A 20,394-nucleotide genomic window follows, 5' to 3' on the forward strand; every position below is an offset into this window, starting at 1 on the left:
TGTGACGTTTGAACTTATTGTATTTTGCAACATACACCTGAGTGCATAATTATGACAGAACAGCACATTAACAGAATATTTTCTATCGTCAGTGAGTCGACAACACAATGCCTGAGAATGTTCACTTTAACCATTTGACTGATCAATGAGATAACATATTGAAATCGACATGGAATGACTTCGCTTTGTCTATGTCGTGTTTCAGCCAGATATCTAGATAGTTGTCGTTTTCAATTATTAAATTCATATGCAATAATGCGAATGCTATGGGGTTTTTTTTTTACGTTTTAAGCAGGAATTGTTACACTGTACATACCCAGTTACACAAATCAGTGCTGGTGTACCTCAAGGTCAGATGTTACCATTGGTGTAAATACATCTGCTGTTGCAGAACATCGCTTTATCTGCTGGTCTTTATCAAATATACGGTTCGTTCATTTAAGCTACGAAATCGCGCATTTTTCACTGCAACGTTAGTTCTGCCGCAGGAGATTTTACTTCAGTTCACACGCATGACTGCTCCCCACTATACACAGATGAGAACAATGGACACCCGTCAGTGTTACACGGTACTTTGACCACGAGGTATTGGAATATAATGTGATTCACTATCCTTGGAATGATTTGGGTTAGAAACTAGGTCTTCCACCATTCTATGTCGTAATACCATACCATACCTCGTGGTTTGACAACACGAATCGATTCTAGCGTGGTCTTCCTTCTCTAAAAATAGCACAGGGAAGCCCTTATTACAATCGACATATTCGATCGTGTGTGTACATTTCGTTCCACGACAGAGCGCGAAGACTACAGCCATGGGGGCTGTTGGTCAATTCTTTCTGCTAGTATGGAAGAATTTCACGGTATCCCGTCGGAATTATTGTGCCACAGTGTTCGAAGTTATTCTACCAGTGGCCTTCTCACTGTTGCTGCTGATGCTGCGGTTCTTGGTAACCAGTGTCGACCACGCCCAACCCTTCAAGTGGGACGGATTCCGTGCCGACGACTTTACAGTATATATAGATTCAACTAATGGAATTCTGTATTCTCCTAACGACAGCTCTGTTAGGGAGGTGATGAACAATGTTTCGTTAACTCTCGGACCTTACGTTAACATTACAGGTAAGACCAATTTCCTCCTTCTCCGTCCCCACCCGTACAGCTCTGACGCCCCTCCCTCGTGTTACCTTCTCCCCACCACCACATACACCCGGAAACCTACATGTCATTCCGTTTCTATAAGTATCCATTTTAATCAGAACTAAGGTCGAAACCGGAAATTATAAGCACAATGTTATTTTTAACAGCATCGTAAATATAACGCCACATACTGTACATACAACATAACCAGTGATTCATAGAACATAGTTTTACACAAATCAAGAATCAATATCTCCGTCTGACCTTAAGTTAACCATTAATTAACTCTGTCAGGATGGCCGTTAGGAAATATGCCATATAAAAGGAAGCAGCCAGTGAATCCCGTTCCATTTCTTGACCCGGTTACACAACATTTCCAAATCGGCAATTATGACGTCACATGGACCCGAACATACCCCGAAAGTATTATTGAAAATTAATATCTTAAGGGGGTAACAGCTGTTTAGATATCGTCTTATAAAGACATCTGTTCTGCTAATCCATTTATTGATGCTTTTAGCACACATAAAAGGTGTTTATAGCAATGTTTAAGGCGACTGAATGTCCAAACCGGAAACTGTTATTATTTTTTAAGAATGGCAGTTGAAAAAGTACCAGGCATGATGTAGGAGCCGGTAAATAACCCGATTACGTGTTACTCTATCAACAATACCCTATATTCAGGCAGAAGGGATATTGAATTTAGTTACAACGAGCAAACTGAGGATTGGTATTTCGTGGAAAGGTTAATGTTTTGGAAATAAGAAGTGATTTCGCTTTAGAGAACTGAAACGTTAAAACCTTTCAGTGAATTTCAACACTTACCAAAACATACCCCCATATTTGAAAAAAAAAGTACTTTAAGGGAAAATAATAACACAAATGAATATTCTGATATTATACCAGATTCAGGGAATATAGTATCAGTGATTGTTGTTCATCTTTTCGTTCTTCTATCGATTATTTTCCCTAACAAATAAAAATCTTTTATTTCTGCTGCAGAATAAATAAATAGATATATAGATAATTGAGGAAATAATCTGGAATTATGCGCATACTCATCAGCCACAACAATTGTCCTAACTCTGTACCATAGTTGTGAAAAAAACGTGTGTCGTCTTATGTTGGGTAGCATAGCGTAGGAAAATGTAGCAGAATTTTAAGAGTGATTTTGTTAAAAGGGAAACATGAGGAGAGATTTATTTCACAAATCTTCAAGCGTGAAACTGGGTTCAGTAAGGCTACCTTTACTGGAGCTTTGTGAAGCGTCACTGTGACAGGATAAAAATAACATCATGGTCTACTTTGTACGTATATATAAGTTTCAACAGTTGAAAGCTTAAAATCCTAATGAGAAATTTTATTAGATCATGATCTCCTAGAAAGACCAGATACAAAACTGGAGGAAATATATGTTTAGATATGATGAAGCTCTTCATTAAATATTGCAGAATCTTAGCCAGAGGAGATATTGCAGGTTTACGTTTGTTGAATCGTCTGTTCAACAGACTGCATAAACTTCTCATTATGTGGCTATATAGGGTATAAAATGGCAGAAAAACCGCTATGATATATTCTCTTTATCTGTTTGAATGTCAGGCTCCTTTATTAACACGTATGTGACGAGAGACAAGTTCGTTAGTGTATTTCTTCAGACATATTATGTAAATGCGATTTTCTCATAATATAACAACTGTTATTAAACCACTGTCCCACAAAACTAGTAAAAGGAAATCAAACTACTGGACTACTGGCGAATCTATCTCCAACAGCACTTTCTATTTATTTATTTATTTATCTATTACATTGAAATTTCACGAAAATATATCAGAAGAGCTTCAACTAGTATAAGTTGGAAGTGTTTTTTTATCAGGCAGCCCTAGTGTCTTCTTACGGAAAACGGTTAAGACGTTGTACAATATTTATTTGTCTGGGTAAGAATCTTTCCTTGTGGATTTAGATCTCAATTTTCACTATACACATGTGAAATTCTATTTCTGTAAGGATAATTTATTGATATCGGTATTATAAAATCAAAGTGAAAGTAAGTTCGATCGCTCTCTCTTTTGAATAATTTAGACGAAAATATAGAAAAAAGAGTGGTTTTCTTTCGTAATATTTACATGTGACAGCAGAGGGAATCCATAAATGTTTGGTTAGACGCCATAAACTAATATTTATACAACAGTATAAACAATTTTACAAGCCGTTTTCATATTAAGCCACAGCTGATCTGAAGCTCTATCAATAACTGTCATGCACACTACTTCAAATATCATGGTGTTAATCCTGAGGATGCTACCTTTTCGCCAGTACGTATTTTGAAAGGTTATCGTTTTCTGATTAGCGTACTATATTAAGGCTGATTAGCACTGTTATCGGAAACACTGCGTCAGTTACCCCCTCAATACAGACCAGTACGTAATATACACGGGTGTGGCATTTCAGAGACACACGCTACGGAAATAAAGCGATCAGATTCTATAAGTGGCAATAAAGGACTGCTTGCTGACGAGTTAGAAATTTGATATAGGGTCTTATAATATTATGGTCACAATACAGGATGGAGTAGATGGAAATTTATTACATATTCTTAAGATTAGTGATCATATGCTGTTTTGTCTACACGACATCATTACAAGTGTCGGTCCCTGTGTACTGAATCAGATGCTGGTTTGTATACAAAACATCATTACAAGTGTGGTGTTTTGTGTACTGAATCAGATGCTGGTTTGTATACAAAACATCATTACAAGTGTGGTGTTTTGTGTACTGAATCAGATGCTAGTGTGGTGTTTTGTGTACTGGTTCAGATGCTGGTTTGGACACAAGACATTATATAAACTGTCATGTTTTGTGTACTGAATCAGATGCTGGTTTGGACACAAGACATTATATAAACTGTCATGTTTTATGTACTGAATCCGATGCTGGTTTGTATACAAGTGTGGTGTTTTATGTACTGAATCAGATGCTGGTTTGGATACAAGACATTATATAAACTGTCATGTTTTATGTACTGAATCAGATGCTGGTTTGTATACAATACATTATATAAAATGTCATGTTTTATGTACTGAATCAGATGCTGGTTTGTATACAAGACACCATTACAAGTGTGGTGTTTTATGTACTGAATCAGATGCTGGTTTGTATACAAGACACCATTACAAGTGTGGTGTTTTATGTACTGAATCAGATGCTGGTTTGTATACAAGACACCATTACAAGTGTGGTGTTTTATGTACTGAATCAGATGCTGGTTTGTATACAAGACACCATTACAAGTTTCATGTTTTATGTACTGAATCAGATGCTGGTTTGTATACAAGACATTACATAAACTGTCATGTTTTATGTACTGAATCAGATGCTGGTTTGTATACAAGACACCATTACAAGTGTGGTGTTTTATGTACTGAATCAGATGCTGGTTTGTATACAAGACACCATTACAAGTGTGGTGTTTTATGTACTGAATCAGATGCTGGTTTGTATACAAGACACCATTACAAGTGTGGTGTTTTATGTACTGAATCAGATGCTGGTTTGTATACAAGACACCATTACAAGTGTGGTGTTTTATGTACTGAATCAGATGCTGGTTTATACAAGACACCATTACAAGTTTCATGTTTTATATACTGAATCGGATGCTGGTTTGTATACAAGACATTACATAAACTGTCATGTTTTATGTACTGAATCAGATGCTGGTTTGTATACAATACATTATATAAAATGTCATGTTTTATGTACTGAATCAGATGCTGGTTTGTATACAAGACACCATTACAAGTGTGGTGTTTTATGTACTGAATCAGATGCTGGTTTGTATACAAGACACCATTACAAGTGTGGTGTTTTATGTACTGAATCAGATGCTGGTTTGTATACAAGACACCATTACAAGTTTCATGTTTTATGTACTGAATCAGATGCTGGTTTGTATACAATACATTACATAAACTGTCATGTTTTATGTACTGAATCAGATGCTGGTTTGTATACAAGACATCATTACAAGTGTGGTGTTTTATGTACTGACGATAATATTTTCCCCTTTGACTACGATATAATTAATCCTCCATATCGTATTCCACAGGTTTTGCTACCTCAGCCGACGCTGTCAAGGAGTACGAACAAAGTCCGAGAAATGTGTGGGCTGTCGTGGAGTTTGAGGGGCAGTATTCCGGATCCTCTCTGCCGGCAGACATTACATATAGACTCCGTGTGGCCACCTTAGCAGATGAAAAATGGAGAACAGATAGGACTTTTCAATTTTACCAGCAATTTGGTCCACGACAACAATACACAAATACATCTGGCGACCCTTGTAAGATTTCAGCAGTTTACTTTCTGATACTTACATATTACTTAACCTTTGGACCAGCCTCGTATTAATCATAATAACGATAAAACACTCGGATTAAGTAGGCTTTTGTTCCCCGTCTAAAATAATTTGGTTGGGTTTTTAGCTATCATTTCGTCATTTCTCATAATTTGGTTCCCTATAATTTACTCTTTATGATTAACGGATAGAAATGTTTAATTGGGTACAAAATTATTTATTGGGAAGATGATGCTTGAATTTCTTTTTGGGTTATCGTTAACTACGTTTTTGGAAAGTAGGAGTCTTTTATTTTGAAGGTTAAGTTGTTTTTAAAGTAATGGCCATTTTTAAGAGCATTAAAAGCTCTGTTGGGGATAATGATACGGGTAGTTATGTTAATGCATCGTTAGCACCATATCAGGTCAGCTAAGTATTAATTAGCTTTGTCAATGTTGGTCAAAACTAATACCTGACGCAGTCTGAAAAGTCATGAGTAACACTGACAATGAAAAGTTCTGCAGTAGTTGGTTGCGGACGGGGCCATTCGTGCGCATGGACATATCTACATGTGTCATAATGTTCCAGTCCTAATCTACAAAAAGTCACTTTGATTGTCGTGATCCCTCCTTAAACTATAAGCATGATCATCTTCTAAAAGCTATCCTAAACGAATTGTGTTTATTTTTTTGCAATTGCCCGCTATGGCTAAAAGCGAACCAAAAGTGTTTTACTCCACAGCTCTCTTATATAGGAGCTATAGGGAGGTGGCCGAAAGAGGACAAATTATTGTCTTTAATCATACAGGCGATGTATTGTTTGAGGTATCGTTTACAGACAGACCACGCACACAGGACGACGTACGACACGACATCATTGAATTGATAGAACTAAAGAGCGGAAATGAATAATTAAAACTGAGTTAGTTGTCAAAGGACAGTGCGGCTTTAGTTGAACATTTCCATTGACCCAAACATGTGCTGTTGAACTGTCATAAAAATAAGTTTGATAACTTGCAAACTGCATTTTCTTTTTATTCTCAAAGTTGGGGACAACTTGCTTACAAATAACTTTGAAATCAGTGATGTCATGTGTACTGACAAATCAGCTACGATAATTTGAATATTTGTGCGATTAATCGTAGTGTATAATTAAAACATAAATACTTGTATGCTTGCTTCTTTTCTCCAGTCTACCAAGAAAGGGGGTTTCTGTATCTTCAGTACGCCATTGATAAGGCCATCATCGATCGGAAAAGCCCTGGAAACGGGTTAGGGAGTAAGTATACTGTGAGTCTGCGGAAAATGCCGTATCCGCCCTATGTGCAGGACACCCTACTCACCGTGCTGAGGTCGAGCTTACCATCCATTGTTCTCTTCGCCTTTATCGTGACTGTGTTTCAGACCACCAAAAATATTGTGTACGAGAAGGAAAATAAGCTCAAGGTGAGTACTGTGTCCCTTTGTAATCGTACCAAAATGATTCATCAACCACGGTTGTCCATATCCAGGATATACTGATTGCAAGTCTTCCGGATAAGAGGTGACCGAACTTTTGTGGGCCCAATGTATGTAATATTTTATCTGATATTTTCCATTTTTTTTAACATCTAACGGCCCTTCTGTTTATATGCGAAGGATACTGAAATGTCCATTTAACAAGCTATATGGGAAGTTACATCGTTTAATTTTTTGTTCAACGAAAATAAATTGTAAGCTAGGAATTGAATATTCTGATGGAATATTTGATTATTTTTAAACTTAGGAAACGATGAAGCTGATGGGATTGCATCCAATACTTTACTGGATGTCCTGGTTCACCAAAGTCTTTATCTACATGATCATCGCATGCTTCTTTTTCACTCTGATGATGTCAATTGACACGGGAGAAACCGGAAGTGTTCTACCAAAGTCATCACCCACCCTTATCTTTGTCTTCTTTCTTCTCTACACACTGGCGATCATTGCATTCTGCTTTCTGATGGCGTCAATATTCAGCAAAGGTAACTATGAAATGGAGACACTAAAAAATCTGCACAGAGAGAAAAGGGGAAACAATTCTTTAATATAATATTATAAAAATGAGGATATGATTACAAGACTGTATAATACAATGTGGAAAGTGAAGGGTTGGAAAACATGGTAGTATTATCATGAAGGAATAGTTTAGAGAGATTTGTGAATTATAATTGAGTTATACATGTACTTTGAAACTGGTTTAAATCTTGTAGATTTTACACATTTTCCGAATTCGTCAGATCATAACTTGCTTAACACACTACCAATCTCGTTCATTAAACTTTTATGGGAAAGATAAAACATTTCACCTAAAGGTAATTTATATGTTCCTATGATATGTGGTCCTATATAAAGCAATATATAATATAATTGAAAATGACGTTCAGTTTGCACTTCTCGGGAGTTACAACCCTTGTCACTATAATAAAAATATATATGAACCATGCATAGAGATATCGTACGAAGTCCATATGGTTAAAACAGTCATTATAGTATTATATCTTTTGTCTTATTACAGCCACATCGGCCGCCTTCGCCGCTGGTATCTTGTATTATCTCTTCTTTGTACCCCAGTACTTCATGGCAGATGACTATGAAACACTGAGTCGATCCGTGAAGTTGGCCGTTTCCTTGCTCCATCCTATGGCCCTAACGTGGGGTATTACTACGATCACCATTTACGAGGGTACAGGTAAGACGCAGGTCCTTAAAGGAGGATTATACAACATGTTATTAGCCGTTCAGTATTCGGTGAAATGTACTGAGATGGGTTTATCTATGGTACAGGCCGTGTTATGGTCTTTATGAATTCCATGTATACATACTTACCTACCTTTTAGTATGATAAGGTCAGGTTTATGCCACTCCAAACATCTTAATTGTTTACACTATCCCTTTAAAATGCTGCACAATGTCCCAAATAAATGCTGCACAATATCCCAATTAAGTTATTTACAATGTTCAAATTAAAGGATTCCCAATGTTCCAATTAAATGATGCAAACTGTCCCAGTAAAATTAATCCCTTTTGCTTGTACTTACCAGATTTTGGAGATAATGAACTCTGTGTTGTAATAAAGGAATGTTTAAAGGATTTAATCAAAGTCTTGTATTTCATGAGTTATACAGACTACAAAGAAAAGTTATTTTATGTTTAATGGGATTAACTATATTTTATGTTTAATGGGATTAATTATATTAATTTGTTTAGTGTAAATGATGGTTCATTGTTGCGATATAGATCACGTTCTATGGCTATTTTGTGATCTTGATGTTATTTTTGATATTTTCTTTTCGTTGATGTAATTCGACATTTAGAAAAAAAAGATAAAAGAAAAAATAGAATATCGAATCATAGTTATCCATTATTTGTGTTGTACAGTCAATATTAATCGCTCAAAATGTGTTTTCAATAGGTGCAGGCGCACAGTGGTCAAATTTTCACACTCCGGCCACCAAAGACGACAACTTCTCCTTAGGTTTGGCTATGGGGATGTTAGTTTTAGACTCCGTCATCTGCTTTTTCTTCTCCTGGTATCTGGACAATGTTAGGCCCGGCGAGTTTGGAATTCCCAAACCATGGTACTTTTTGTGCACGGTATGTGAACATCACATTTGTAAAGTTTACATCTACACGTTCGGAAACATTCAATTTGGGTTCTGTACATAATTTTTTTTTTAATTTGTAAATTTTAACCTGTTTAGAATCAGAGATATATTACATATTTATGGCAGAATGTACCTACATTTTTTACTCATGTCAATTATCGGCATTCTGCCATACTCTGAGATATACGAGTTGTTCAGCGGAAACGAATAGCCATCTATAAATGCCTGTTCACATACATCTGTTACAGAAAACGTACTGGTGCGGCACAGATGGGCAGGAGGACATGTTAGATGTAACTCTCGGTCATGTTAACCCAAACAAATTCGAAGGCGACCCTGCCGACCTCAACGTTGGCATCAATATAAGCCATCTTCGAAAGGTATCATTACGACCCGAGTACATAAAATATATCAATCGCATGTGTCTATTTTGTTAGGTTTAATCAGACGTTTCATCTGTTGTTCGTTTTTTAATTTAATATGTATTGTAGACAACGTCCACCATTAAAATAGGAAAATAAGGAACATTTCGGCATTTGCAGGTGTTTGGAAGTGGAAAGAAAAAAAAAGCAGCCGTGGTGGACACAACTTTGAATATGTACCAGGGTCAGATCACTGCTCTATTGGGACACAATGGGGCGGGGAAGACTACTACTATGTCAATGTTGACAGGTACGTGGAATTATTGTGGAAACTGTACATCTTATGTGAATTTGTACTTGTACTGTTTTATTTTTGTCGGATCCAGTCAATGCCGAGGCGCGAGTAAGAACTACAAAGTATAATATCTCCTCGGGCTTGTGTCAAATACTGCAATTTTAATCAGGCTTATAGACGTTTCCGATTGTTTTAAACACTAGCAGCTATTGAAAACTTTGAAAGGATTTTTTTAATGACTTTGAATTAATTGTTTATCCTATATTGTTCATAACTACCTGACGTATCTTATTTCAAAGCTTGAGCCGCTGTCAAACTTTTCGTTTTCGCACATTTGTCAAGAAGGCGAAAATAACACAGCGGGAAGTTAAATGATATATTATTTGTTATTCTTTTAGGACGAATTTAACATTGGGCGAAAACAAATATTTTCATGGGAAGGCGAAAATAACACTAGGTGAATTATTCACTGTTTACAATAGCATTAGTTCTTTTAATCATTAGGGTACACGGAAAATATTTTGAAATGCGAACACTGGAAGAGTACTTAAGGATATATCTATTCGTTTCGTTTAATTTGTGTGTTGATTAGTACAACAATGTTCTATGAATTCAGGATTTATACCTCCAACAAAAGGAACAGCCATTATAAACGGCTGTGATATTCGGAAGAATATAGATGGTGTTCGGAAGAGCCTTGGCCTTTGTCCACAACACAATGTTTTGTTTAATAATCTTACTGCAGAAGAACACCTATGGTTCTTTGCTAAGGTAATCCTTTCTTAATGAGTGATCAAACTGCATGTGGTCTTCATGGCGATTAAACTCATATGGAGTGTTATAACAAATACGATCACTAATTCAAGTGCTGTATGTATGTCTATATATCATAAACAAAATTGCAACATGAAAAAATTACATTCGTTTACATTAGTAAAGCATATATAGTTTGTCGCGAGTCCTTTGATGATTTTGTTAAATTCAACAGGTAGCTGTACATCCCCAATACCTTTCATCAATATTTGACCCAAATGTTACAGTTTAACAACTTTATCAAAGTTTGCAAATACTAACAATGTGTAACTTATAATAGCATAATAACTTACTGGAATATATTGTAACGTTTCGGAAATGCCCATGATCCTTCAGTTAAAAGGCTGTCCGGGGAATATTCTGAAGAAAGAGATCTCCGATATGAAGAAGCTGCTAGGGATGGAGAGAAAGGCGAATGTTCTGTCATCCAATTTGTCCGGTGGTCAGAAAAGGAAGCTGTCGTTAGGAATAGCACTAATAGCGGATTCTAAGGTAAGCCAGACCTGATCAATAGAAATTAGACTGAAGGAGAAGTCTAAGGTAAGTCAGACATGGTCAATAGAAGTTAGACTGAAGGAGGAGTCTAAGGTAAGCCCGACCTGATCAATAGAAATTAGACTGAAGGAGAAGTCTAAGGTAAGCCAGACCTGATCAATAGAAATTAGACTGAAGGAGGAGTCTAAGGTAAGCCCGACCTGATCAATAGAAATTAGACTGAAGAAGGAGTCTAAGGTAAGCCAGACCTGATCAATAGAAGTTAGACTGAAGGAGGAGTCTAAGGTAAGCCCGACCTGATCAATAAAAGTTAGACTGAAGGAGGAGTCTAAGGTAAGTCAGACATGGTCAATAGAAGTTAGACTGAAGGAGGAGTCTAAGGTAAGTCAGACCTGATCAATAGAAGTTAGACTGAAGGAGGAGTCTAAGGTAAGTCAGACATGGTCAATAGAAGTTAGACTGAAGGAGGAGTCTAAGGTAAGTCAGACATGGTCAATAGAAGTTAGACTGAAGGAGGAGTCTAAGGTAAGCCCGACCTGATCAATAGAAATTAGACTGAAGGAGAAGTCTAAGGTAAGCCCGACCTGATCAATAGAAATTAGACTGAAGGAGGAGTCTAAGGTAAGCCAGACCTGATCAATAGAAATTAGACTGAAGGAGGAGTCTAAGGTAAGCCCGACCTGATCAATAGAAGTTAGATTGAAGGAGGAGTCTAAGGTAAGTCAGACCTGATCAATAGAAGTTAGACTGAAGGAGGAGTCTAAGGTAAGTCAGACATGGTCAATAGAAGTTAGACTGAAGGAGGAGTCTAAGGTAAGTCAGACATGGTCAATAGAAGTTAGACTGAAGGAGGAGTCTAAGGTAAGTCAGACATGGTCAATAGAAGTTAGACTGAAGGAGGAGTCTAAGGTAAGTCAGACATGGTCAATAGAAGTTAGACTGAAGGAAATTAGACTGAAGAAATTAGACTGAAGGAGAAGTCTAAGTCTCAATAGAAATTAGACTGAAGGAGAAGTCTAAGGTAAGCCCGACCTGATCAATAGAAATTAGACTGAAGGAGGAGTCTAAGGTAAGCCAGACCTGATCAATAGAAATTAGACTGAAGAAGGAGTCTAAGGTAAGCCAGACCTGATCAATAGAAGTTAGATTGAAGGAGGAGTCTAAGGTAAGTCAGACCTGATCAATAGAAGTTAGACTGAAGGAGGAGTCTAAGGTAAGTCAGACCTGATCAATAGAAGTTAGACTGAAAGAGGAGTCAGACATGGTCAATAGAAGTTAGACTGAAGGAGGAGTCTAAGGTAAGTCAGACATGGTCAATAGAAGTTAGACTGAAGGAGGAGTCTAAGGTAAGCCAGACCTGATCAATAGAAGTTAGACTGAAGGAGGAGTCTAAGGTAAGTCAGACATGGTCAATAGAAGTTAGACTGAAGGAGGAGTCTAAGGTAAGTCAGACATGGTCAATAGAAGTTAGACTGAAGGAGGAGTCTAAGGTAAGCCCGACCTGATCAATAGAAGTTAGACTGAAGGAGGAGTCTAAGGTAAGTCAGACATGGTCAATAGAAGTTAGACTGAAGGAGGAGTCTAAGGTAAGTCAGACCTGATCAATAGAAGTTAGACTGAAGGAGGAGTCTAAGGTAAGTCAGACATGGTCAATAGAAGTTAGACTGAAGGAGGATTCTAAGGTAAAACACACTTGACCATTGGGAAAGCCAACGACAGAGCGTTCTAAGTTAAGGCACACATGACCATTGGAAAAAGCATTGCTAATGGATTCTTAGAGAAGGCACGCGTTATTATTGGGAAAAGGCACTGATAGAGTATTTTGAGGTAAGGCGAACCTGATCATTAAGAATAGAACTGATGACAGACTCTAAGGTTAGGTGACCCTGGTCATTGATTACTAGCACTGAGGGTAGATTCGGTGGTAAGGTGAACCTGATCATTGCGAATAGCACTGGGAGTGTATTCTTATTAAGTCTTGCGATTTAGTTAGATAATGGACCATTGAGAATAGCACTAAAAGAATATTGTAATGATGTTATTACTAACTTTTAGAAGAATCATGATACATAACTAGATCAAAGGGTCAGTTTTTAGCCGTTACAATGTGGGTTTTTTCTTTCTCAGAAAAGAAATATAGATATATACATATTGTTAATACAGTTCAAATTTGTATATGATACCTTAAAACAACATCTTTTAAATGACCAACATAGCAATTTGGGCCTGGTGTCCACATATGAGTAAGGCATTATTACACGTCATGCAAGTAGATCTGTACAAAGTGCACCGACTTTATAGGTCCTCATACTGGACGAACCCACCTCTGGGATGGACCCAGCTGCCCGCAGGGAAACATGGGAAATCTTGCAGAAGTACAAAGAAGGCCGAACCATTCTATTGTCAACTCACTTCATGGACGAGGCTGACATTCTTGGCGACCGAATCGCCATCATGGCTGAGGGTGTCATCAAATGCTGTGGAACATCCCTATTTCTTAAGAAAGCTTATGGTAGGAAACGTAATAAATCTTCAGGATACAATGTTATTTAATACTGTGAATTCAGTAACTTTCGCGGTGCATTTACAGTAATTTTGTTTATTTTACGATTACTCTTAATCCACGAATTCGTATGGCCGCGAACTTTTAAATAAGTATTATTAGATCAATTCCGCTTTAGTTGTCCACGAAATTAAGTGTTCAACATGTTTTTATTTTTATTTTTAACCGCGAAAATTGACCCCCTAAGAAATGCTACAACACCGTTCAGAACAAGTACAATATAAATTGGCCAAATTTGATATGTCACTATGCGAATCATAATACACTGTCGGCTGTCTTTGTATTTACCATATTGTTATCAAACTTCATTCATGTTAAAGACAAACTTTTAGCAGGAGGATTATCAATAATTTAGATAACAGCTATACATAAAATTATATATGATTGGCTAAGTATAGTGATTGATTTATGTTTGTTATATAAAAAGATAGTCCGAGCGTTACTTAATACTATGACTGGCTGATGGTTGTTGTCCTGTGATTGGCCGAAGTTGCTTTGCAATGTAATTTGACGATTTATTCTACTTACTGAAAACAAATTGATGTTTTAGGTGCTGGGTACCACTTGGTAGTTGTGAAATCAAAAACTTGTGACGTGAATCGGCTAACTAGTCTGGTAACGAGTCATATACCACGTGCCGTAGTTGAGAGCGATATTAGTGCAGAGTTATCCTATCTTCTACCGTTTGAAGAATCACCAAAGTTTGAGAAGCTTTTTGAGGATATAGAGAGTAACTCCGCATCTCTTGGTATCAGTAGTTTTGGCACAACTGCCACCACAATGGAGGAAGTCTTTCTTAAGTAAGTTACCTTGCCTGTTTCTACGTCAAGTTGGTATACTGAGTGTCTCAAAATTTTGAATTTAGTATCAACAATCCCAATGTCTGTTCATACTCTAGAATATTGTTTTTCTTATCAAATATTTAAATACAGTAATATGCTTTTTCATTTTCGATTTAAATATTGATTTCTTGGTTCTGTCGTATGATCATTATTTTTTTTTAATTACACAAATACTTAAATTGTTATGATCTTGCTAGCGATTCATCCCGATTTGATTTCAAGGCCAATTGAAATACACCTGTTATGATTCACATGTTTGTAGATGTAATCGAGTTGGCGCATACCAGTATATTTTATTAAGAACAATAATTTTGTAGTTTTAAAGTCATAACAATGCTAAAACCATGTAAATTGGTATGGTAGGGTTGGCGAAAGTTCTAAATCCGAGGACGACGAAGACGAAGATGGAAAAAATGGTCACTCAAATACCACCTTTGTGGTCGAAAGGGATTCCATGTTGATGCAGCCTACAACTAACGGTGCACTCTCAACAAGTAAGGCTTCTCTCACAGATATAGGTCAATGTAGGTTTTTTTCCTCTAGTTATCCTTGAACTGATTGAGTCCACTCTCTGCTGTATTACAGGGGCTTATCGATATTCAGATCCACTATGACTGTTGACTATATGTGGTTATTATTCTCATTCTTTTTGTAATACCTCGATTATTTTATGAAGGTTGGATAATTGATTTTGATGATGATATCAAATGGAATGATTGCAATTACAATATCCAAATCATTATCAAGACTTTCAGAAGTACTGTTGATACCATTGACAATCATATAAAGTATTTAAAAAAATTCTGGAAATATTTTTTATTAAAGTTATGTATAAATTTATGCCGAGATGTGTTTAAGTTTGGTCTCATAATACATGTGTTTCTCCCAGATATTTACGAGACGTTTGAAAAGAACACTGGCTTAAAAAGAACTTTTCAACAATTTTACGGAATGTTTGTGAAGAAGGCCATCAACACATGGAGAAACAAAGTCGTGACTATAACTCAGCTGAGCCTTCCAGTGGTATTCACCGTGCTGGCCTTCCTGGCTATACAGGAAAGTCCTAGTCAGCAAAACACGACTGCTGAACCTTATTTGAAACTTGATCTCGCACCTTTTGGCTCTGATTCCACAGTTATGTATAAATATGGTGAAAATCTTGATCCGGAAACGCTTCGAATCAAAAATCATTTCTTGAATCTGTTTTCCACCTATTCTACGGAAGATGCAAAAGATTTTAGCTCTTTGGAAGATGCCTTTCTGTCGAAAGCAGCTGCCATAGGAATCGCAACATTTAATGAGCGTTATATCGTTGCCGGAGACTTTCCAAACAACAGCTCCCCATTGACAGCCTATTTCAATGGACAGCCTTTCCACTCTTCGGCTGTTGCACTGTCTTATATGATGAACGCATTATTGAGAGGAATCCCAATTTCCAGCAATGACTCTATTACGACAATAAACCATCCACTACCACCCACTCTCACCGATCAGAGCGACAGAGCAAGTGTCACGGCTTCCGCTGGTGGATTTACTGTCGCTCTGCTCGTCTTATTCGGGATGGCCTTCCTCTCCACAAGCTTTATTCTGTTTCCCATCAAGGAACGTTCTACTGGTGCCAAACATCTGCAGACAGTTAGTGGTGTTAGCTCGTTTGCTTACTGGCTATCCAACTTCTGCTGGGACTTGCTGAACTACCTATTTGTAGCAGTCTGCATAGTGATAGTGTTTGCGGCGTTCCAGTCCCCAGCCTATGTGGAGGACGGTCGAATCGGCTTAGTTGTTCTGGTTTTCTTTATATACGGAGTTTGCTGCCTGCCATTTGTTTATTTTCTTCATTTCCCCTTCTCAACACCGTCCACGGGTATGGCAGTCATCACCATCCTCAACATAATCTCAGGTAAATGCCGACATGCGTAGGTTGTCCCGTTTTCCCTGCCCTAATTTTCTTAGATAAGCACATCCTCTTCTTGCGGATAGAAATTAAATATTTAAGTACCAACTTATCCCAAGAGGCACCTATGATACATAAGAACTTTCCATGTATCATATTCGTGTTATTTTTAATCATAGATTAAAACTTTGTTTGCAATAAGATATCTCTGACGAAATATCTACGAATGACGTCATTGCCTGCTATCAACACGGTGTTATATTGTTCAATAATCTCCCCACTTTCCATGCTTTGTCCGCCAGGTATGATTGCCCTGTTGGCTGTTTTTATCCTGGAACTTCCTGGCCTTGGCACTGAGGATGTGGGAAGAGCCCTTAACTGGGTGTTTACTGTTCTGATACCTCACTACTGTCTGGGAAGGGCTTTGAACAACATCTACGTCAACTACCAACATACCCAGACTTGTGAAGAGTTTCAGTATCGAACAACGTGTTTGTTCAAGAATGATGGTCCGTGTTGTTCAGGTAAAGTCTATTTCTTACGATCTGTGCACGATCTTCAATTTACTAAAATGATTTCCTTTTTTAATCTTTTGAAAATTTTGAAAAATTTCACTTTTTATAAAGACATATCGCTCGCCAATTTTCCCTTTTTGAATTAGCTTTTGATATTATCCTTTCCTGTGTTTGTAGGTTGTACTTCGAACTGTCTTGTATTCAGCGAAAGCTACCTGGTATGGGATTCTCCTGGGATACTGAAGTTTATCGTCTTTATGGCTCTCCAGGCTGTTTTCTTCTTTGTCGTCGTGTTGGCTATAGAGCATGGTGTACTTGGTAAGCTTCTTTACTGCGTCTGCAGTAGTTGTGGACCACCTCAGTCGGATGAGGAGCATCAGACTGGCGAGGCGGAAGACAGCGACGTTAAAGCTGAAAGGGAGAGAATCTGGAATTCGCCTCTCACTAAACTGATGGAGACAGACGCACTCATCATTAAAGGTCTGTCGAAGTCTTACCGTCGTGTTAAGGCTGTACGAGGGATCAGTGTGGGAGTTGCCAGTCAGGAGTGTTTTGGACTCCTTGGACAAAACGGTGCAGGGAAGACCACTACATTTAAGATGATCACTGGTGATGTGTTCGTAAATAACGGGAATGCCTACCTGAACAGTTTCGATGTGAAGCGACACCTTAAACAGGTACAAATGTGCTGTCTAAAGTTGTCATTAGATATCACATATCTCACTTCACATGGCGTTTAATATGTAAGTTAAGCAATGACTCTGCCTATCGATACATCATTAAGTGAAAGTTTATGGCACAATATTTTTAATTTCGATTATGATTTTGTTTATACATTTTGGAATCCTTCGTTGTTTCAATGTTTCAAAGTGCCAGAAAAATACCCTTGACTAGACCTTAATTCTACCAAATAACTCTTGTTGATAATTTCCAAGTATATATTGATAACTAACAAATACAATACAAACACTTATTTCCAAACTTTAGAAGATTTTCTATTTCCATATTTTATATAATCCGATGTTACAAGTGTAGCAGTTATCATAGAAATGTCATCAAACAATGGAATGGCGAGCGATTTATATTTGTATTACTTATTTAAGTATACATCTACGGTAAAGTTTCTGTCAGTATTTGACAGACAACTCATAACAGGATTTAGACAGATGCAGCTTAAGGAAGACTATGAGGAATGTCATACCTAATGATTATCTAAGAACGTGACAATACGAGATTGATCGAGATTTACAGGGCGGAAGTCGTCGATGAAACAGATGAGGGTTACCATTTTGGAACGCGTTGTCTTACATTACTTTTACTTTCAAGAGTCTCCGTGATAATCTTTTTTTGTTCTTGATTTCATCGAATTTGTATTTTAATTATAATTATGTTGTCATATAGGTATTTTCTTGATTGTTTTGCATCGTGAGATGTCATGAGCAAAAGAACTTACTTCGTATTTTTGTGTTGACAATTCAGGTCCAACAGAATCTCGGCTACTGTCCACAGTTTGATGCCCTTATCAGCCAGATGACAGGCCGCGAGACGCTGAACATGTACGCCAGACTTCGTGGGGTACCAGAAAACCGTATAAAGGCCGTAGTAGATGATCTGATAAACGCCACGATGCTGACAAAATATGCTGACAAAAACTGTGAAATGTACAGGTATACAGATACAGGAAACATTGCAGTTAACTTAGGAATATATGTTAATAATGATATTATCATGAGAGTTGAAAACGTTTATCAGAATGGAAGTACAAAGGTTAGTATTGTTAAAGGGTATGTGTGTGGGGAGGGGGGATGTGAAACAAAATGACAGTAATGACAGTAGGAACATAAGAAAGGCTTGAGGATAGGAAATACAGATACCTATAAGTAAGATGTGGAGGGGGAGAGGAGGGGTAATAATTGTACGACCATCCATACCAAATAATATTTACAACTCATGCACAATACCACTTTCCACTATATCGTATTATTTTACACCAGCGGAGGTGATGATATTCCTACTCGTATTTCATTTTCTTTTTTTAGTGGAGGAAACAAAAGGAAGCTGAGTACAGCCATCGCCTTGATCGGGGATCCGCCGTTCATACTATTGGATGAGCCGACGACAGGAATGGATCCTGGAGCTCGACGGAAACTCTGGAATTTACTGTCTGACGTCAGAGCAAGAGGAAGGACACTTGTGCTTACGTCACATAGGTAGGAAGTGTTTTATAGAACAGAGATATCAAAATATGCTTTGAATTTGTCTTAATTATGTTAAACGTTTTGATATTTTCAACATGACTTTGAAACACAACAGCTTCTCAATAATTGTGAGAAACGGGATAAAAATGTCAAAATAATGTTAACACTAACATGAAAGTACTTTCATAACCCAGATCCCGTTATAAGATAGTTTCGTTTTGATGTTTTATTTGATGTGATTATCATTCTTCTCTAGATAGTTCCATAGAGTTTACATGACGAAGTTCAACTCATTTTTCAGCATGGAGGAATGTGATGCTCTTTGCACCAAGATTGTAATCATGGTCAACGGGAAGTTTGTCTGCCTAGGCAGTCCACAACATCTCAAGAGCAAGTTTGGACAGGGTTACACACTCACTGTCAGGCTTGGCTTGTCATCAAGCGGTGAAGCAATATCATCAAATGATGTCATAAATCACGTGCTGCAACATTTTCCAAACACAGAAGTATTTGATGACTTGTATCAAGGTTATCTGAGTTTCCAGATACCCGAATCTGGCATACCCTTAGCGAAAATATTCGGGACCATGGAAAGAGTCAAAACTCAATTTGGTATTGGAGATTACTCTGTACAGTCAACAGCTCTGGAGCAGGTCTTTCTGGCCTTCACAAGAAACCAGGTCTCAGCAGACGACAAGAAAAAGAAAAAGCGTTGCTGTTGTTGTTAACTTATACTATACAAACTTGCGCTTCGTGTTATTGTGAATTCATAAACGTGAGGTAGATAGGATAAAATCTCATTTTATATGATGTGAAAGCACCTCAATATATAACCATGGACAGAACAGTGCAATGTTACGATAGAAAAGAAAATATGATGGACGTAACTTTGATGGTGCTGATAAGATGAGTGAAAATGCACGTGTATTAATACCCAAAGTATTTTCATTGCTAGTGCATCAAAATGAATTACTGTTGCTGGTTTTTTTTCTGTTTTTTTTTTTTTTTTTTTTTGATAAATATTTCATTATCCTCCCATTCCCTGTATTGGACTTGGGCAGGTCTCAATCCCATGAGCATTCCTATAATATTTTTAAGTAAAGCATTTTCCCCATTAGAAAGCATTAATGGCATTTCAATAAATACTAAAGTTAAGTTAACAACTGAATCGCTCCGACATGCTTATCACGTTGAAAAATTTCAATTAATGATCAGAGCATAAGTTTAAATCTAATTTTTGCAAACTAAACACAAAAGGATTGGGACGACAAAAGTTGTATCAACTTACTTACCTGCATTCCGACACAAACAGATAATACAAA

At 37.3% G+C, this 20,394-nt stretch overlaps 1 protein-coding gene across 1 annotated transcript; it reads left to right on the top strand.

Annotated features, from left to right (window-relative positions):
• The first annotated feature begins 815 nt into the window (after positions 1–815).
• LOC132556486 (phospholipid-transporting ATPase ABCA1-like) lies at positions 816–19,800 on the top strand. The gene is made up of 19 exons (XM_060220896.1): positions 816–1,122; positions 5,246–5,476; positions 6,662–6,915; positions 7,235–7,472; positions 8,006–8,179; positions 8,903–9,084; positions 9,344–9,475; positions 9,638–9,767; positions 10,369–10,523; positions 10,902–11,057; positions 13,362–13,572; positions 14,174–14,423; positions 14,829–14,959; positions 15,355–16,365; positions 16,662–16,883; positions 17,052–17,551; positions 18,354–18,541; positions 18,914–19,084; positions 19,374–19,800. The coding sequence occupies exons 1-19, from the start codon at positions 816–818 to the stop codon at positions 19,798–19,800; spliced, it is 5,070 nt and encodes a 1,689-aa protein (XP_060076879.1).
• The last annotated feature ends 594 nt before the right edge of the window (positions 19,801–20,394 follow it).

This window comes from Ylistrum balloti, unplaced genomic scaffold (genome assembly GCF_031769215.1).
Source record: "Ylistrum balloti isolate Yb309-2 unplaced genomic scaffold, AGI_CSIRO_Ybal_v1 Utg370572, whole genome shotgun sequence".
Taxonomy (NCBI): domain Eukaryota; kingdom Metazoa; phylum Mollusca; class Bivalvia; order Pectinida; family Pectinidae; genus Ylistrum; species Ylistrum balloti.

Excerpts from the sequence above, each read along its gene's own strand:
- LOC132556486 (XM_060220896.1), top strand. The coding sequence starts at position 816 with ATGGGGGCTGTTGGTCAATTCTTTCTGCTAGTATGGAAGAATTTCACG. Across the intron at positions 16,366-16,661 it reads CATCCTCAACATAATCTCAG|GTATGATTGCCCTGTTGGCT; the intron begins GTAAATGCCGAC and ends TTTGTCCGCCAG. Across the intron at positions 17,552-18,353 it reads TGAAGCGACACCTTAAACAG|GTCCAACAGAATCTCGGCTA; the intron begins GTACAAATGTGC and ends TTGACAATTCAG.